At 44.1% G+C, this 18,994-nt stretch overlaps 1 protein-coding gene and 1 long non-coding RNA gene across 12 annotated transcripts in view; both read left to right on the top strand.

The window, feature by feature from the left end:
- Window positions 1-6,072, top strand: LOC135578999 (uncharacterized). The gene is made up of 3 exons (XR_010471206.1): window positions 1-138; window positions 614-645; window positions 5,936-6,072. It is a non-coding gene; the product is annotated as an uncharacterized LOC135578999 (long non-coding RNA).
- A 3,990-nt stretch (window positions 6,073-10,062) lies between these two features.
- The window catches only part of COL12A1 (collagen type XII alpha 1 chain), a 102,548-nt gene continuing 93,616 nt past the window's right edge, over window positions 10,063-18,994 (top strand). For 3 of the 11 annotated variants that reach the window (XM_065056314.1, XM_065056319.1, XM_065056320.1), the window contains exons 1-2: window positions 10,263-10,539; window positions 13,127-13,234. In XM_065056314.1, the coding sequence (XP_064912386.1) occupies window positions 13,162-13,234 (73 nt within the window). In that variant the 5' untranslated portion in view covers window positions 10,263-10,539; window positions 13,127-13,161. Of the gene's footprint in view, window positions 10,540-13,126; window positions 13,235-18,994 lie in introns of all 11 variants that reach the window. The other 8 variants (XM_065056324.1, XM_065056327.1, XM_065056323.1 and 5 more) reach the window with 7 other exon arrangements.

Raw genomic sequence — 18,994 nt, 5'->3', positions numbered from 1 at the left:
CTTTTCTAGTCTAACTTGCCTGTGCCTTTCTGCTTATTTTTTTAGTACTTGGTCAATTCTGCTGTAAAAATAATGGATTGTCCAGAAATACAGTTTGAGAAGGATCTCTTGGCTGTTCTGTACTGTTTTTATCTGAATGTGAGTATTCAAGTCTTTGGACTTAGTGGACAGCACATAGAGTCTGTGAGATATGCTTTGGTCTTGTCTCAATATTTCTCAAGATTTGCTCTTATTATTCACAGGTTTTCTATTAGACTAACTGCTTGTGGGTTTCCCCAAAACACATGTAAACCTAAAGTAAACTTGTACCTATTTTCTCAAAAAGATACATCTTTGCAAAAAAGCTAATTAGCTGGGTTTCCTGTTTATAAATGTGACAAGCCAAATTCACTCACAGGGGCTGGGGAGGTACTTGAGAGAAAGGTGTTACCCCATGGAGTCCCCAGTCAAGCAGTCCTGGTTTTATCTCTGTAGGTAACACCAGTACCTGTATACAATTCACTCAACTCATAAAACATTCATTCCCATTGAATATAGCCTGCTATGTCCTAGAGAAAATTACCAAAGAGAGATGGATTTGTCCTTTGCTAATGTGTTTCTTTATTTTTTATAGTTCCCAATCCAGCAGTTTGAACATTCTGAAAGGTAAGGATCTTTCCTCTGTCTGGTTTATGCAGTGCACATAATTATCTTTCCCTCCCCAGTATTTTGTTACTTTATTGATATGCTAATAGCTTTGGTATTTTCATTGGTGAAACTGTCTGTCCCGTGTCTTTTTGGGTCTTTGCGGGTTTTAGGAAAAAAAAAAGTAAGATGCTGTCTGGTGGGCATGGAAATTAATTGGAAGGGATGATTGGTAAAATCTGGTAATACTTAAGCTCTACATATACCAGAAGACAAAAGGAGCTACAACAGAAAAGACTACAGGAAGCCTGGAGGTTTAGAGTTGCCTAAATTAAGGCTTCCTAAGTAGAATTGTTACAAACTAAATATGAAACGAGCAAGGTCTTGGTATTGCTTTAAAAGCATATTGTGCCATCTATGCTCTCTTTCTTCTATGAGCAACTCACATTTGACTGTTAACAGAGTTGTAAAATAAGAGAGGAGTAGAGCATCTTGTGATATGTCAATCTAGTAAAATGGTATCCTTACCATTAGAGGTGTATTGAAGAAAAGCTCATTTCTTGAGGCTGTCTGTCTAGTTCTCCTGGAGATGCTGTTCCTTCTGATTTCACCAGGAGTGGCAGCAGAGTATTTTCCTTGAAAAGAAAAGTAATATGTTCAATTGAGATACTTTATATGTGCTAATCCAAAAGTGTTTCAGCTGCCACAAGGATCCAGAAACAACTTGAACTGTCTCTTAGTTCTTTGGGTTAAAAAGTTTTTAGAGGATTTCTCAAGACCAAAAAGAGACACACGTTGGTTTGTCCGGTTTTAACAAAATCTGAAACAGCAGAAAAACAAAGACAACCCCCAACCTTTAGATGCCTGTCTTTCATTTTCCATGGTTTTCCCTTTTAACCAAGAAAATAGGGCTGTGCAGGACCTGAAGCATGTGATCTGCCCATAATGTTGTTACCTGCAAATGACAATTCCTCTAAGAGTTTCTACTCAGATCTCCTGGTATCATTCTCGTCAATGTGACCATAACATAATGCATAGATATTCAGCAATGTTTTTTGGAATAACAAAATGGTTCCACATTGTTTCATCTCAACATGAGCACTTACTCTGAGTGACTAATGTCCTGGGACCTGAGGTTTATAATGGAAAGGCTGGCACACACATGCAATCTTATCTATCATAACACTGTGGAACAGGGACTTATATAATTAAAACATTTTAATAATCTCTATTGCCCAGTGGGAAGTTACAAGTCCCAAAGGAGCCAGGCCAGCTTTGTTATCAAGGTTTATTCAGTCATCTCTTAGGAGCTGTAGGGCACATTTATCTAAATATAGTGCAGTGTTCTAATATATGCTCTGTGTGGAGCGTTGCAGACCTAGAGGGCAGTGCAGGGGGAGGTTAGTGCACCTTCTCCCTTTGGCTGGGATTTTCAGAAATGAGTGCCTAAACTTAGACTCCTAAATCCACACTCGGACATTTACATAAATAGCCTGTTTTTTTCGAAGCGCAATACCAAGAAATTCCCTCCTATTAAAATCATAAAATAGAAAAGAATCTTTAACAACAACAAGAAATAATTTTATTATTTCTGGAAATAGTTCTCAAAAGTATGTCTGGGTTTGTGGGGAAAACACAATTTTTGTTTACCCCAGCTTAATTAATTATGGGGTGTAAATGCAGCTTCTGAAAAGAAGGCACAAAGCTTGGGAGCAGTGCAGGAGAGATATGAACTGTATGGCTAGGCAGTAAAAGCTGCTTATGTTGTATTTTACAGATTTAGGCAGGAACCTCTGTCACAAACTTCACCTCTCCGTTCAGGTCTGAGATCCAAAAGCAGATGGGTAGAAACTGGAAATCACTATCATCTAAACATCATTTGACCAACGTTAGGCACAATTGCTGGTTTCACTCTAGGTCCCAGTAAATAGCTATTTACATAAGGAGACTACAAAACTTGGCACTAGCAGAAGATTTGGCTGGCAAAAATACCAAAGATGAAAAGTAAAAGTCCTCAATACAGTTGCCTTAACTTGGGTGCCTGGCACCATCTGAGGCTATATTTGAGACATTTGCTTGGGACTGCCAAACAGAGGACCTGCAGGAGACTTGCAGACTCGTGTTATAGCAGCAGGGGGCATAGCAGGATGCCTGTGGCACCCAAAACAGAACTGGGGCCTCTGCCTCCTAAGTGGTCTAGTAGAGTTTGACATGTGCCGGGTTATATGGGTCATGGTCTGTAGCTGTCAGCTCCACAAGAGGTCTCAGATGCTCCAGGGCACTCATGGCTCTAGAGCCCAATGTGTCAGCAGCTGAGCCAAGTCCCATGGATGGTGGGTGGCCAAACTGCCCAGGCGCTGCTGAATTTATTAACCAGATCTTCATCAGTCATTTCAGAAGTTTAGATGCTGGGCCCATGTGCTGGCACATAAATGTATGTGAACACAGAATCAAAAGCCACCTCAGATGACTGTACAGGACAGAGTAATGGGTGCAAGCCAACATGACCAAGCAGCTGAGCTATGGTGGTGGTTCATGAGTTAAGTGCAACCCCTTCTAGGCTTCTCTGGAGGAAAAAGAAGCAGATTCTGCCCTTTTTATTTAAAAATAAGGTGCAATAACTACTCCTCACATTGCAGCTGCTCCTGTTTTTGACTGGAGAAGATAATGATGCAGTAAAGCCCCATGTTGTGTTGGCCTTAAACAGCACATCACCAAACTACATTTGGAAGAGCACTGGGCAGAAGGCAAAGGAGCAACAGGTCAGATTTAACAGCTGAACATTCACATTCCAGAAAATGTGATAGCAAAGGATGAAAAGAAGCTGGGGGACATTTCAGAGTGTAATTTGTTCCTAAAAAAAATTGTTTGGTAAAACCAATAAGAGACTGCAGCTAGTACCAAACACATTCCTCCAGAGACAACTACATTATGACAAAAATCAGGACAATGCCAAAACCAAGACATGTTCAATAAACTGGGGTGGCTAAAAATTAACAGGGTAGTGAGGCCAGCTGGAAAGCATCCAAGAGAGCAGAAGAAAGGTCATATGAGAGGAGACATTTACACAGCTTTCTGTGAAGTATCTCTGCAGGTTGTAGAGGTGTTGATACACAAGGGAGATACTGAACTCCAACAGGTGAAAAAGGCTGGCAGCAAAGGGTGGGTAGGAGCTTTCAAGTAACCTTTAAAAGTAGAAACAAAACCCAATAGTTTTCTGTTTACACAACACAGTGCTTCTGATACTGAAGCACAGGGCAACATCTATTTATAATCCAAATAAATCTTATGTTCTGGTATTTGGAACTGTCAGCATTCAACTTATTGGGAAGCAGCAGCCACAAGACCGCATTAAGAAATGCTGATTTAAATCTGCATTGTTTTTCTCTGTGTATTTTCCCCTTAAGCCACTAGCCAATTAAGACTTGTGCAAAAGAAACACATTTATTTTTTAAAGTTACCTTGTGTGGAGTTCATAATGTCCTGCCCGGTGATACCTAGGCAGTGCTTTTAATGCCTGTGACCTAAGTTCTTGCTTCTTTTTTCCACAAAGCCTCAAAAACTCCACCACCACCTGTGATAGGTGACATGTAGATAAGAGCCCCGCAGGTCTCATGGAAGTCTTTATCCTGGGCTATCCAGTTCCTTGGGCCTGGTATATTCCCTCACTGCATCCTGGCCCAAGTTTTGCCCTTTGTGCACTTTCTTTTGGAGAGGAAGGAGCTGTGGTGATTGCTACAACCCACCAGTATGGATATCAAGCCACTGAGATTGGGAAGGTCAGGGGAAAGGGGAGCAGGGATGATGATGACCATGGAGTCCATTTCCCCTAAAGTTCAGAAATGGTAAAAAAATTACATGATTGTCAAGTGCAGACATACTGCAACAGTAAAGGGGTTTTTAGCACAACTGGTGGTGTCTGTACCTCTGACAGTCACGTGCAGGAAGGAATCTCCCAGTCTTAGTTCTTTGTTCTCAGGCTGAGAGTTTGCAGAGACACTCGTTAAGAAGGCAATTATTTTTTTCATATTAAACTGAGACTATTTGTGTGGAATCATCCAAAGATACAGGCTTCTCTGGTGCAGGGGGGGTGTGTGTAGTTTTTTCTATATAATTTTTCCTTTCACTTCAGAGTTGACTTTTACTATGTCAGTCCAACTTATTTTTGAGTGCTGTGCTCATAGACCAACTATGGGTAACATGCGACTCACCTAAAACAAGTTATTATCTATTGTCACCCACTAGGAAAAGGCTCCCAAGTGTGTTGTTAGTACTAAGTATTGTATGGAGGATTTCTCTTTGAAGTCCTACTTACTTTAAATAACAGGGGACAAAATAAATGACCTCTCAGGATTTTTTCCAGCCTCATTTACCATGATTCTGTGCATTCATACCAGATTAAGTAGTTAGAGTGCTTAAGCATTTGGATGTTTGTCCCGCTGGAATGGCAGGAGGTTTGGGGCTGACCTTTGCATTCTCTAAACTTTCTTGGAAATCTGTGTATGGGGAGAGAGCGCAGCAGCATCTGAGTGTTTCCCCTTGACAGCTTCCCTCTGAACCTGCTCCTCAGGCAGGGGAATGGCAGCTTCCCTCAGCACTCAATGCCTTTTGTGCCTAAGGGGAGGGAAGAACAGCATCAACAGCTGGCCTAATGACAAGGTATTTGGTCTTAAAATTCCCTCAATATACTAAGTTATTCCACTGTCTGCAATGGTGTGATCCGGTCATTCATTATCTAATGCAGCTTGAACTTTCAATATTTTTGACTACCTTGTACATTCAGGCACATACGCAGACCCTGCTGTTACAGTATAGATTGATATTTTTTGACATAGCAGGACTACGAAGAATTAGCAAAATGTTCTGTTCAGAGTTTGGCACTGCACCATTTCAGACTTTATTGCAGCTTAATATTTTGTGTGTCTTTGTGGGGAGTGGTTACATTGAAAGAGCTGAAAGTTTTCCAAATGTAGGGGAACCCATGGCTATTAACCTTTCATCATGTTGAATCCAATTAGGCACTCAGAGAACACTGTGTTATATTGTTCTGCAAGTAGCAACTAGTGGCTAGTGATTTTTAAAAGTGTTTTGTTTTTTTAAAATGCTGTATTTCCTCAGTGTGTCATCATTCTTCCAGTTCAGACCCCTTAGCCATGTGGAGAAGAGGAATGCTCAGACCCACATCTGCGAGGGTTTTTTGTTTGTCCATTGCTGTGACAGGAATGGTCACATTAAGACATAACATGATACCTGACAAATATACAGGGTCACTGTCCTAAGTTAATTTATTTTCTTTCCCTCTTCAATCAAGCAAGTTTTGTACTGGCTTCACTGAGGACTGCTTTCTGAATAGATCAGGATTCTGCTGGGAATGATGAACCAACTTGTTTGAAACAAAGCAACTTCATTTTAATATAAAACATGTTTGTGTATGTATATATGAAAGTGACTATAAAACTGTTGCATCTATTTTTTTCCAATTTTAGTATTAAAGATCTGACATTTAAAAAAAATGACTGCTTACAAATTAACTGGTTTTTATAAGACTCCCAAATCACATCAGAAGGCCAGTTCCTTTCTATTTATACCTCTGCTTTTGAACGATTTATTTACTTTTCCAATTCTACTTATTTAGAGCCACAATCATTTCTTACTTTCAGAGCATGACATGATGGGAAAAATCAGAGAAATTAAGGGAATAAATAGTTGCTAAGGAAAACATACCTGGTGAGGCAGATAATTATTTAATGGCTGTGACACTCTCCAGGGATGTTGCTTCCGTAGTTGTTCCACTAAGCGAGTAGATTTCAGATAGAACCAGTCCTCTCTGAACACTGCTAATATAAGAAGCCATTCCTCATTATGAGAGGTCAGACTAGTGCTGTTCTCTGAATACCAGCTCTGAAATGAAATTATCTGAATAAATAAACACCAGACTCAAGACACAAGAACCAGAGTTCTTGTCATGCCATTTACTGGAAATCTCTCAGAGAAGGCAGAGACTGGAGGAAGCAGTTTGCCGTATTTTGTCCTTCTGAATTTTATGGATGCAGATAGAATACTGTGCAACATTAGCTTTATGACTATTAATAGTGAATAAAAAAATACACTGGAAATGTCATACTTTGTGCTGTAAGGAATGAAAGGGCCTCCTAAATGTCTGTACTAAGCCAATGTCTAATTTACATACACTGTAGTGATAGTTGCAGTGAAAGATGGACCAGCAAAGTAGTTCCTGGGTAGATGTAGGTAAGTCACTGGTAGCAGCACAGTTTCACCTGTATGACAACATTTAAATGCTGAATCTGTCCAGTGTTTAACATTCAAAGAGCTGACACTTGTTTTGATTCTTCCTCTGTGTAAAGCATATACACAAATATATACATATACCTATGAACAAGGCATTTACCCTATTTGTAGGTAAAGCAGATGCAACTAACCGGTCAGGAAGCCACAGAGGCCAACAGATGCAACTAATTGGTCAGGAAGCCACAGAGGCCAAATCTAGTTTGATATCCACATAGAAAACAATATTCAAGGTTTACCATGCTGAAATGCAGGGTGTCCTGTTTTATTGTGTTCTGGCAATGCTGTCTGAGGAAACAGAAAAAATAAAAAGGAGCCCAAAGCACAAAATATCTTGAATTACTCCAGACACCAAATAAGTCTACAATTTTTAAGAAATTCCTGGTTACCTGCAATATCACTATCACATACCTGAACTAAAAATGGGACATGTTATTAAAAGCATAGATCTGACTTAAAATATTGATTTTTGTATTTAAATTTGTCCCTATTTCAATCTATTCAGCTTAGCAGAGAAAAATGCAGAGCTGGAGTACATGGTCTTAATGTTTTTAACACTTGTCTGAGAAACAAGCAGACAGGAGAGTGTAAGTAAATGTTTATGCATTTCAGAAATGCCTTCTGGAGCACATATTGTGTACTCAGACTATGAATGTACATAGCAACAGAGCTGATTAAAAACAACCCATTTAATTACTGTGATGTATGGAAGCACACACTCTAAATGCAATTTGTTACTGTATTTTACATGTAAAACATCTTGGGAGAAACATGGTTAGAACGAAGAGTTAAAGAATGAAATCCTGGTGCCCTTGGAGTCGATTAATTATTTGCTCTTGCCAGCTCTGTGTCTTATTTCATGACAAGAAATTAAGCAAAGCTGGTCAGTTGAGAGGACTGGGAGATGGTCCCCTCAGCAGCACCAAAGTCTGCAAGGGACAGTCTGTGAGATTCTTGCACCCTTAAGAGACTCTTTGGTTTTAAAGTCTCCACTAATATAAAGTCAGTTGTAGAATTAGTACCAAATTACTTGTATATGCTTAATAATTGTTCTGAGTGTTTTAACTTTTATATAGAATAATACATATTTTCTTCCATACTCATTATTTGCATTAATTGATTTTAGCTGTTAACATCAAACCTTGGTTAACCCGTGATGACAAAAATTCACAGTACATTGTAAAAAATACTCAGTGCACAAGTGATTAAAATACCTCATTTGCATTCATTAACTTCCTATGGAAGGATATTTCATTGTAATCCCTGATATCCATTATTTTGAAACTATTGGTCACACCACATTTATACTGGTGTTCCTGGTGTGTTCGCTCAGAAAACTTTTATTTTTTTTAAATATTATTTCTTAGAAATATTGCTTTCACATATCAGATCTGGGCAGAAGAAGAAGAAGAAATTAAATTCCTGATGTCAAAATGCCAAAAGAGAAAATCCAACTCAACAGCTGGGCAAGGTCAGAAGTATTTGAAAGTTTATCAGCAGCGGAGATGTTGCTTTTGGGAAGTGCATTTTATCAACACCAGACAACTGAAGCTGTGGCATGTCCCTAAGAGCAGCTGACTCACTTCCAGAGTGTCTGGAAATGTCAGCGCACGTCTTCTGGTTATCACTTTCTTTTCAGTGTTTGGGTTCTCAGGCAGATAACTGATCTATTACAGAAACGAAGACAACCTCTTTGAAGAGACAATATCCCATCGACATGTCCTTGATTTCCCAGTCCTCCGGAAAAGTGCCCAGGAGCCGTCCCCCGGTAAACTGTTAACCTCCACTGTGAGGCACATCCAATCCGGCTGGACTTCGTGCTGATTGCTCTGAAATTCACGTCTGTCCAAAAGCTGACACGAGGACAAGATGCCCCGAAATGTTACCGGCCCCTCCAAAGCGAGGTTCTAAATCCCGCACTGAGGGATTGTCCCGTTTCCCCCTCTCCCCAGCCTTTTGTTTTTCTTCTTGTCCCTTCCCGTTGAAAGCTGCTTTCTACCAGCAGCGGTCCTGGGGGGCCCCGCGGAAGCCTTGGCAGACGGACGGACAGACGGACGGTCGGTCGTCCCTGAGCGCCGCCGCCGGGGGGCGCCCCGGCACCGTGAATGGCCCCGCTCCGGCGCGGCGCGGCGGGCGGTGGCGCTGGGGACCGGGAGGAGCGGGACCGCGGCGGCCAGACACCCGCAGCTGTTCTCTCTCGCTGTTTGTCCCCGCTCCTCGTCCATCTCTAGTCCCTTTCCGCCTCCCCCGTTTGCAGACCCGCTCCACGGGGACACTGCCATCCCGTAGTTTAGCCCGAAATGGCCCCGGAGGAGCCCGTTCCCAGAGCTCTACCGGGGCTGCCGCTCCCCACGGGTGCAAGAGCAGACCCCGCTGCGGCGCGGAGCCGGCGGCGGCCTCTGGAAGCCCCGGCCGGGGACTACCTGCCTCCCCTGGCCCCCTGGCCAGATAAAGGGGCCGTGTGTCCCGCCGTGTCACCCTCTGGGACACGCCGGGTGCCACGGGCAGGCTCTGGGAAGCAAGAGACGGGAGACCCTCGCAGAGCCTATCGCCCAGAGGGCTGTTCGATTTTGGGAAGTGCAGTTTCTTTTGAAGACACCCGGTTTCAGACAGGGGTCACGGTCGCATGTTTACCCGCCGGATCTGAGGAAGGAGGCGGTGAGGACCGTGCGCCCCGTCCCTTCTGCCTGCAGAGCCCCGCTGCAGGCGGCACCCAGCACCGGCGGTGCTCTATGCTCGAAGCAGAACACCTATGCAGCGAGGGAGGTAGTTTAATTTAGGTAGGGTACACAAGGTGGAGGCCAGACACACCTGAATTATATTAAAATGACTGTATTCTTTTTGACCCCGAGGCTTCCCGGCCGCGCCACCAGGGCTGCCCGCGCCCCACTGCGGGGCTGTCCCGGGGGTCAGCCCCGGCCGGGGGAGGGAGAGCATGCCCTTCGCTGGGGGACGGGGGCGACTGCCTAGAAACCCCCACAAGGGACACCCTCCGCAAGGCCGTCCATCGAAGCTGTGCCCGGGAACTCAGTTTTTCCACTGCCCTCCCATGTTCCCCCCTTTTGGGAAGCCGAGGGAAGGGAGGGGGCGACGGGCCGGGCCCCTGCCCGCGGGCGCGCTGCCGCGGCGGCCGCCCGCCTCATGCCGCAGGAATGCGCGGAGGTATGCGCCAGTTTCCAGAAGTGGATCCCCTTCCTTGCTGGAGCAGAGCAGCGCATATATCACCCGGTGGCAGCAGTCCACCTTCCCTGCAGTTTCGTAACCGCTTACGAGGGTAAATTGAGAGTTGGGAACAGCCCTCTATTAAGTAGCAGATTGAGAGGAGGCTCTTCCCACTTGGAGAAGGCAAGTCTTCCCAGACGGACCCCTCGCACCGGGAGCTACAGTAATCGAGGCGCCTCCTCTGCGCTCAGCTATTGCCGCTGCTTCTGCTCCTCCTTCGCCGCCGCTGCTACTTGCTGCTCCCTCCACAAGGTGCCCCCGGAGCTTCATCCTTTCCTCCCTTTATCCAGGTCCGACGGCTGCGGCTGCTGCTGCAGGCACCGCCGGAGTCACCGCCGGAGGAGCTGCCCCATCACCGACCCCGGCACCCTGCAGCCTCCCCTGAAGGTCTGTGCCCGCGCAGGAGCGGGGATCCCCTGCTGCCCCCTCGGCCGACCCCCTCTGCCTGTCCGTACGCACCACGCACGCAGCCCCTTTTGATGCACTTTAGGCTGAGATTAGCAGCGCTGGGCTGAAGGCTGACATAGGAGGGGGCAAAGAGCTTATGTGTGCCTGTGTGTGCTTGTTGGGCATGTCAGAGCCGGCTTGCAGGAGTGAGGCCGAAAGGGTGGAGGCGCAGAGCGGAGCGCCCCGAGGGGCTTGCTGGCTGTCGGGCCCGGGGGGGCACGGGCGCTCCGGCCCCGGGCGCTGCCGGCGGACGGGTGGCGGAGCAGAAACGCGGTGGGAGGCAGCGGTGGAGGTGTCCCTGCCACGGTGGTTCCCTCCGGCCGGAGGCTGCAGCCGGAGCCCGGTGTGAGCGCCCAGGGCGGCCGCAGGCACGCTACCGCTGCGGCTTTGGCAGCAGCTCTCGCTTCCCTCCCCGGGGTGTGCAGCTGCCGGTCATGCTTTCTCCTGTTACCAGTTTTTTATGCCTTTGATAGGTAGTGGGCTTCTCCTGTGTGGTGGTTTATTTTTTTCTTACTGAAAGTGGGAAATGTCATGCACTGTGCAGTTCAGAAATGCTTAGGCTAAGCTTCTGTAGATTGAATCAGTATGAGATTGGACTGACACTTGTGAAAGGCCCTTTTTTTTTCTTTTTTTTTAAGTGGTCTCTAAAGATCAATGAGAAAACCTTTAGTCCTGACACAAAGTCTTCTTGTGTCCCTGCTGAGCCAGTGAGAGGTGTTTTCCTCTGTCATCTCCAGGCTTTCTGTCATGCACCTAAGTTTGCGAGAAAGAAACAGTTTCTAGGTGGGCAAACTAATGCTTTGGCCAAGACATTGTATTTAATGAAAGAAAAATGTACATCAGGAATGGTAGCCCTGCAGTACTAGTGAAGTCCTAGACGCCTTTGTGAGATGATTAATTTCTGTTGCTTTTCAAAAGGATCAAAAGATGGCACTCCAAGCCCACGCAACATTTCTGGGACAAAAGTCCATTTACGTTGAGTTTAGGCAATCCTTAAACCCACTGCAGAATGCAGCAGATGTGCTTAGGGACAGACGTTTCCCACGCAGAGCAGTGATATGATTTTGGAGCTTTTCAGGAGAACTTAATGCTAACCTTGGTCTTTCTCGTGTTAGTGTCATGGAGTTGTTATGGTTAATATTACTCTTCTGTTTACACGCTGGAGGTACCATTGGACTGAAACCATTGCTTAGTTTTTCTTTGAGCTCTTGGTATTTTTATGTGCAGTGAAGGCATTTGGCTAAGGCAAGCATACACAGCTGCCCCGCAGAAGCCTGTTAAGTTCTGCGTCAGTAACTGGGAAATTCCTGGATCTCCATAGCATCTACCCACTAAATGTGCCTTGCTGGTTAGTTCTCTAGATGGCAGAAGAATATTATTTTAGCCTTCAGCTGTTTCTGTGGACTAATGATTTATGTATTTTTCTTTTGTTTTGCTCTTGGCACCTTCCTGATAAAATCTGTTGCCTAATTGCTTTTGGAATTCTCTTTCCTCCAGCCTAATTATGATATATGATGCACTTATGACTTTATTCAAACAAATTACCCCTCCCCTGCTTCCTGAAAAACGCAAACTTTAGAAATACTTATATGCGTATGCAATGAGGACTGTTCATATTATCTTTTACTTAGACAAGGAAATAATTTGGAAGTTTTGCTGGAGTGATTTGGAATAATTTGACACGACCTAGAACATATAGTTATGAAGGTATAGCTGCTTGCAATTAGGAACCACTAACTTGGCCTAATCCCATTTATTTTGCTGGGCGACCTGCAGTGACTGTGAGCCTCTTTTGCTTGTCTGCTTTTTATAGTGTATTTTAAATCTATTTCTCTCAGAACGTGTAAATGAATTATCAGATGTTGAAACATCATGGCTAGACAGATGTGTCAGGTTTCAGTTGTGTGTTACACACACTTCTGTATAATCTATTTCAGACCTTCAAGAAATGAGGAATAGCACATTTGTAGGCAGAACCCCTCAAAAAGAGTTTTATTACAGTTTCCAAACTGCCTTGAGACCACTAAAACACAGCTAACTAAGTGCTTCAACAGTTATGAAAAAGGAGCCGAATAAAATCCCCAGCTGAAAGAACCATTTAGTTGATCCAAGGCAGGAATGACCTCTGAATTAGCTATCATCACACTCGGCGATGAAGTCATGGAGCTCCCTCCTGGCTCCTGCCCATGCGGAGGCACGGATCTTCACCGCGCTTCCCTGATCAAATTAACCCCGACTAGGTTAAAGCTGTGTGTGCTTACCGCAGTTGGAAAGGGTTCAGCAACAAAAGGCACATTATTGCGAGACGAGACTCTCCAGTTAGTCATGCAGATCTGTCATCCTTCTGGACAGCTTTCAAGTCTAGAGGTTTCAACCTGGTCCTGTGGGTGGGGGCTGGGGATAAGGGAACAAAGTGAAATCCACGGTTCATCTTTTTTATGTTTCATGAATACACCCACGCCAATACTCTAATCCACGCGTATCATTTCCTTCTCCTTTCTCTCTTCCCCCCACCCCATCACTGCAGATTCATTCATGTTGTTGTGATCTGAAAGGGCAGAAATGAAGACAGCGCTGTGCTCGGCAGTCGCTGCTCTGTGTGCAGCCGCCCTCCTCTCCTCCATCGAGGCTGAAGGTAACCTTCCCCTCCCTGTCCCCTTGTCCCCCATGCCCTGCTGACAAGCAAACCTCCCAACCAGCCCTGGCCTACAGACTCTCTCCATTTTGAGTGTAACTACTTCACCTTCTCTTTCTCTCCTTCAGAGAAACACCTCTCCTTCCTTGCCCAGCTCCTTCTGTGCTCTGTTTCTCCCGGCTAGCCAGCCGGACCGTAGCTCCCTCTCTCTGTCTCTCTGGTGTGCTGTCCACACCGCCCCGCAGACGGGATGTGGGCCAGCTGGCATGGCTGCCCAGGCCCAGCGCCTCGAGGAGCCCGCTGCCACTGCTGCCGCCGGTGGGCAGCTCGGCACGGCTGGGGCCTGTGGTGCTGCCCTGCTGACTGAGGAAGAATGGCTGGGCTCTGTGCTGTAGAGTCTCATTTAGTTATGTTGAGAGATGAAACGAAAAGTCCATCACCCAAAAAACCCACAGCTTTGAAATAAAATGCTCCAACAGAGTCTGGCTCTCTGCGCCTGTGTGTTTTGTTCAGGCTGGACCCCTCGCCTCTGTCCCACCGGCCTGCCGGTGCACTGGCCTCCCCGGCTTGGTGGGGCGACCCCCTGCCAAGCCCTGGGGTGGTCATACCCTCCCTTGGGGATACTGCAGCATCCATGGCAGGGCTGAACTGGGAGACATGGCCGGGGAGGTGCTGCTGCTGCTGCTGCTGCCGTGACATGTGTCCTGGGCATCACCGAAGGGTGGCTGGGCCTGGGCTGGGCCTTGCTGTGGTGGCCAGAGCCCTAAGGCTTTGGCATGCATGTGGTGCCATCACCCCCAAAAGGACTTTTCTTTTCCTCCTTGTCCCTGCAGGGCCCTGGCCCAGTCTCTGGAGGCTGAGGTCCTTGTCATCCCATGGCAATGTCCTGCCTCCAGGTGCAGGGATGAAGACCGGGTGAAACTCATCATGGCCACCACACTCATCACAGCATGGCTCAAAATGGCCTAGCCCTGGCATGTTTGCCTCCCTGGTGGATTAACAGCAAGTGTGGGGGAAACCTCCCCTTTCACACTCTGTGTGAGCTGCACGGCTTTGTTTGTAGTAATAACATTTCTGCCAGCAGTGGCTGCCAGGGGAATTAGAGATGCTGAGTGTCCTGTGCTGAAATGACTTGATCTGACCTCTGGGACCTGACTCCCATTGTGGGGTGAACCGATCTGCTGGCTGTGAACTCCCCCAGGTTTACTGGGAAAAAACAGAACCCAGCATCTGATAACTCAGTTTTTTTCCTTTCCTTCTCTTTCTGCATTAAACTGAAACAAATTCTTTGACTGTGGCCTGCTGCAGGCTCCTGTACCTGGACTTGATCACCTTGGCTGATAGCTACTAAAAGCACAGCATGTCAGAGATGCCTCTGGGGTGTTTGACCCCCTAGTAGTGGTGCTTACTTGGGGCACACAGATGCAAAGTACATTGTTTTTCTGGGAAAAGATGACATTTCTGCCAGTAGTGCAACATCTGGTCACCCTAGGAGAGAATCAGCTTGCTGCTTCCCTCTTGCACTGCGTTGTTGTTGGCTGATGAACCAAAGAAGGTCATTTGAAGTCATTTCAGAGTTGCATTTGAAATACAGGACCACCATGCCAGAGAAAGCAGAGAAAATGTGCAGTTTTGATGGAGGGAGTGAATGTATTAGTGTGTCCTTCCCATCTTAGGAGGGAGCTCCATAGGAGCTGGAGTAATGTTGCTGTGGTCCTGCACCACTGATTACATGTACGGAGTAGGCTATTTCAAAATGTAAGCAAAGGTGTTTTGTTTATCTATACTGTGGACTAAACCAGTCATAGCTTGTGTACTGTTAATGAAAGCTATAAAAATATATTTGGAGAAGCAGACAGTTATCTTATAACTAGTAAAACTAGAAGCATTGCCAGACAAGCTGACCAAGCTTATATAGATCTGATGTTGAAGGATGCGCAATTTTAAGCAAAAGAGTGGATAAAGCCTGGCCTTGTGAATTGTAGAGCTCTCCTGGACATGACTTACATATTTCTGAGCAAAGAGTAATGTATTGAATAAAATACCTGGTTTATAACAATCAGGTTTTTATGAGGAACTTTTCCTAGCTCCAGAGTTTCCAAGTGAGGGCAGAAAATTGTCTTGAATAGGAAATGCAGTGAGAAACAGTGGTGCTGAAAATGGAAGTTCAAAGCTGCGAGTACCCTAGGACTTGCTCTGGTGGAGCTTTCATAGAGCTTTTCGCAGTGTGTTTTTTGTTTGCACTATACTGGTTATGGTTCTGCACTGTTTTAATTCTGTGCTTCAATTTTGCATCACCTTGTAAATTGCATGTTGAATCGTATTTACTTTAGTTCTTCCGTCCTGTCTGCTGCTGCCTTTTTTTTTTTTTTTTTAATTTTGATTTATTTTATTTTTATTCCTCTGGCTTTTCCTGTGGTGTTCATGAGAGAAGTGGTTTGAATTTTCTTTCCCTTGATGGGCTGAAAAAGTGAGAGGAGGATAAGGGGTAGGGCCATTTGATGTGGTAAAGATTGTTGATAGAGGGTCAGAAGATGGAGTGAAAGAAGAGGGAAGGAAAAGCTTAGTTCTATTTTTCTGCCTCCCTTCAGCTTTCATTTTTCAGTCTCCCCTGGGAGTAGATCTGGTGTTTATCTGATACTGCTGTTCGTAGGTTCCCAAGTCTTCCAGGATGAAACTGGTTTTTCATCAGCATGACAGCTGCTCAGTGAGTCCTTTGTGAGAGCTGTGCTCTGGTGCTGTTGGCAAGGCAGTGATTTGCAGTAACAATGTTAGTGTTTTCTACAGAGATACAGCAACGCAGGGGTTTCTAGTTGGACAGTCACTGTAGCAGTAGACAGGGCAAACCCAACATATAGTCTAAATGCATTTCACTGGGGAAGTTTCTGTATGCTGGACAAGGGAACAAATCTGGTTTCATGCTCATTTTTACTTTTTTCTTTTGCAGTGAAACTCTTCTAGCTTTGTTTTGCAATCCTTCTGATGTCTCAACTTAAACTTCTTGTGTGTGATGCTGTATTTTATGCTCTGTTTAAGTTGTTTCTTGCCACCTTAGTCCAGCACTGCAATACTGCAGTACATTCCTTGTGCATCGTCATGTCAAGATTTCTTTCTGTCACAGCATTTTTTCCATCTGTGATCACAAAGAGCCAGTGGGAAATCTATGTCCTTTGGCTAGATAAGACTTTTTTTCATTATTTTAGTCATAGTTAAACCGAGTAGAATAGTATGTGAATAACCTGTTAGCTGTAATCTTAAAGTAATGCTATGATGTTATGGCTTGTGTAGTGTGTTGTGTTTCCTAATGCAGGGGGATTTTTAAAGGCACAGGAAAGGAATGAAGAAAACATTGGTTCTATGTGACCTCACTGACCATGTGAAGGTGCTGACTTTTCAGTGTTTCAGGAACTGGTTCAGACCTAGAAAAGTACATTTTCTAGGCTGGATGCAGGGAAGGAGGGCGTCACTGAGCCAAGCATGGGACCTTTGTGTAGTGCAGTGCAGAAAAAGGTTTGTCAGGTGAAAAATCTGTCTCCAGGAAATGCAATGGAGTAAGTGACAAATAATTGCAGAACAGCAGTTACAGAAGATTAGAAAGTTTCTCATGTAATAAAACTTGTGTCAAGTACATTAATTTTAATTGACTGAATGGTTTAGAGATGATCGGGGATAGCTGAAACTTTTAAAGTTAACCACCTTCTCAGCTTTGGAGCTGTTGGTGGGACCACTGTTTTATTACCTTTAGATGTCTGTTTTCTATCTTTCGAGAAACTAGCTGTTGATTTCCAAGTTCCTAAAAAGAGAACAATGTAGACTGATATGTGAAACTGAATTTTGTATATACCTGACAGTGGCTATATGTTTTTACCAATGCTAATTAGGAGATACATATACATATATATATATTCGGTTATGTTTAGTTACATACACCTTTATATGTATAAGTATGTATATTTAAATGATTTTTTCCAAAATGCACTTATGATCTATATATCTTGTATTTTGAAGAAATTTCATATACGTGTATAAAATACAAAAATGCAAACATATAGGTGGCAATATTTCTGTGTTGTGGTCAGCAATGGATACCAAACAAGGCTGAGAAGCTGCTCTTTACTACATGCTCATTCTTTCTCACATTCACACTGGCAACACTGACTTCAAAGGAGCTTCACTGGGGTTGTGATCTAGTTAGTTTTGTCAAACATGTGCCATATATGAAGAAAATAGTAAATGAGGAGTTTTGGCTTCTTCCAGCCTCAGCAGGGCTCAGGGAGAGCAAGGCTGGGCTTTTTCTTCACCTTCCATGGCCTGTATGTTATTTTAACACGGGTTAACATGTTATTTCACATGCTAATTATTGTCAATCTTTTCTAGTGATGGAATTACAGTTTTTATTTCACATAGGGATTGTGGATGGCAGCTACTTCCAGGTTATATCACTTTTAAGTCTGGTTCTAGATTTAAATTGTTTGATTTTCTGATTACATTTTATTTCCATCTTGTTAAGGTATTGTGATTCTCTGGCAGTCACATTGTTTTATCTGTAAAAAGCTGTAGACTTTTGTATATTGGGTTTGTATTACCTGTTAAGTAATACAAGCTAGTATAAGACTTACATAGCATAAGAAAGCTGCCTTGCTCTATATTTTTTGTTTCAGAAAATATGTTGTTATTTTACATATATATAACATAAGGAGTGGAAACTAATTAAGTATATTGTCCGGGTTTTTTTTTTCTTTTTTGCTTTTGTGGATATCTGATAGGATATCTGATTGAGGAAGTTATCATACCATAGTTCTAAAAGTGGTGGAAAGTAACACAGTCTAAACATTATAATCATACAGCAAGCTGTTTTTTTACTATGTTGGAAACCTGCAGGGGAGCCATACATTTCTGTGCATCATCAGTGGAATCACTGTGTTAAGGCAATACTATAACACCATCACATGTTACGATCACGATTCTGTACCGTGACAAGCCAGTGAGAGGTTTGGCGTGGATTTTGATGGACACAGGATCTGATGGATCAGCAATGTTGTACATTGTCAGCATATGTGCAACTTCACTTGTATAAGTAGACTGAAATCAAGGCTGCTTTCTTGAGTTAAGCTGTGCTTACATGTAAGACTTAGTAGAGCCGAGTTTTAAGGTTTGTGCCTGTCATGGGACAAACTCCCATCACAATCCAGTGCATTTTGTTCCTGGAAGTCTGATTTGACTCCACATTGAAGGTGTACTATATTTCCAGTGGTGAATTCCCTACTTCAAGAAGAATTTTAATAAGGTGGAGTTAACAGTTGCCGTGTTTGATTATCGCAATAAGGTTTTTATTATCTAAACATTTTGCTGTACTTCAGATCAACTTACTGCTCTCGGTTGTATGACCATGGTTTGGTCTTCACTCCACAGCCAGTTTCACGTGGGTGAAATCTGATCTGTGTGAAGGTCTGTGGATGCTTTTGAGGTTGTCTTTGAGTATTGAAAGCTCACAGACCATCCATAAGACGTTTTGAAAACATTGGATCTAAACTGGCTTTTTTCACTCAGGCAAGGTTCCCCTTTGGATTTCAATGCGAGAAGCATAGAGCCTGAGTTTGATAAACCATTCACAGATTGAGAATGAATGGATTTAAAGCGCAGCAATGAATACCGGGGTTAGGTGTCAAGAATAGTTCTATGATGATAAAGGGAGTGAAGTGTTGGAGTAATTTCTATGAGAAGCTGGCAGTCTTGCCAAAAGTGGAGGTTTTAAGAATG

This window comes from Columba livia, chromosome 3 (genome assembly GCF_036013475.1).
Source record: "Columba livia isolate bColLiv1 breed racing homer chromosome 3, bColLiv1.pat.W.v2, whole genome shotgun sequence".
Taxonomy (NCBI): Eukaryota; Metazoa; Chordata; class Aves; order Columbiformes; family Columbidae; genus Columba; species Columba livia.
The sequence above is the reverse complement of the archived record's forward strand: the minus strand, read 5'-3'. Positions and strand labels throughout refer to the sequence as shown.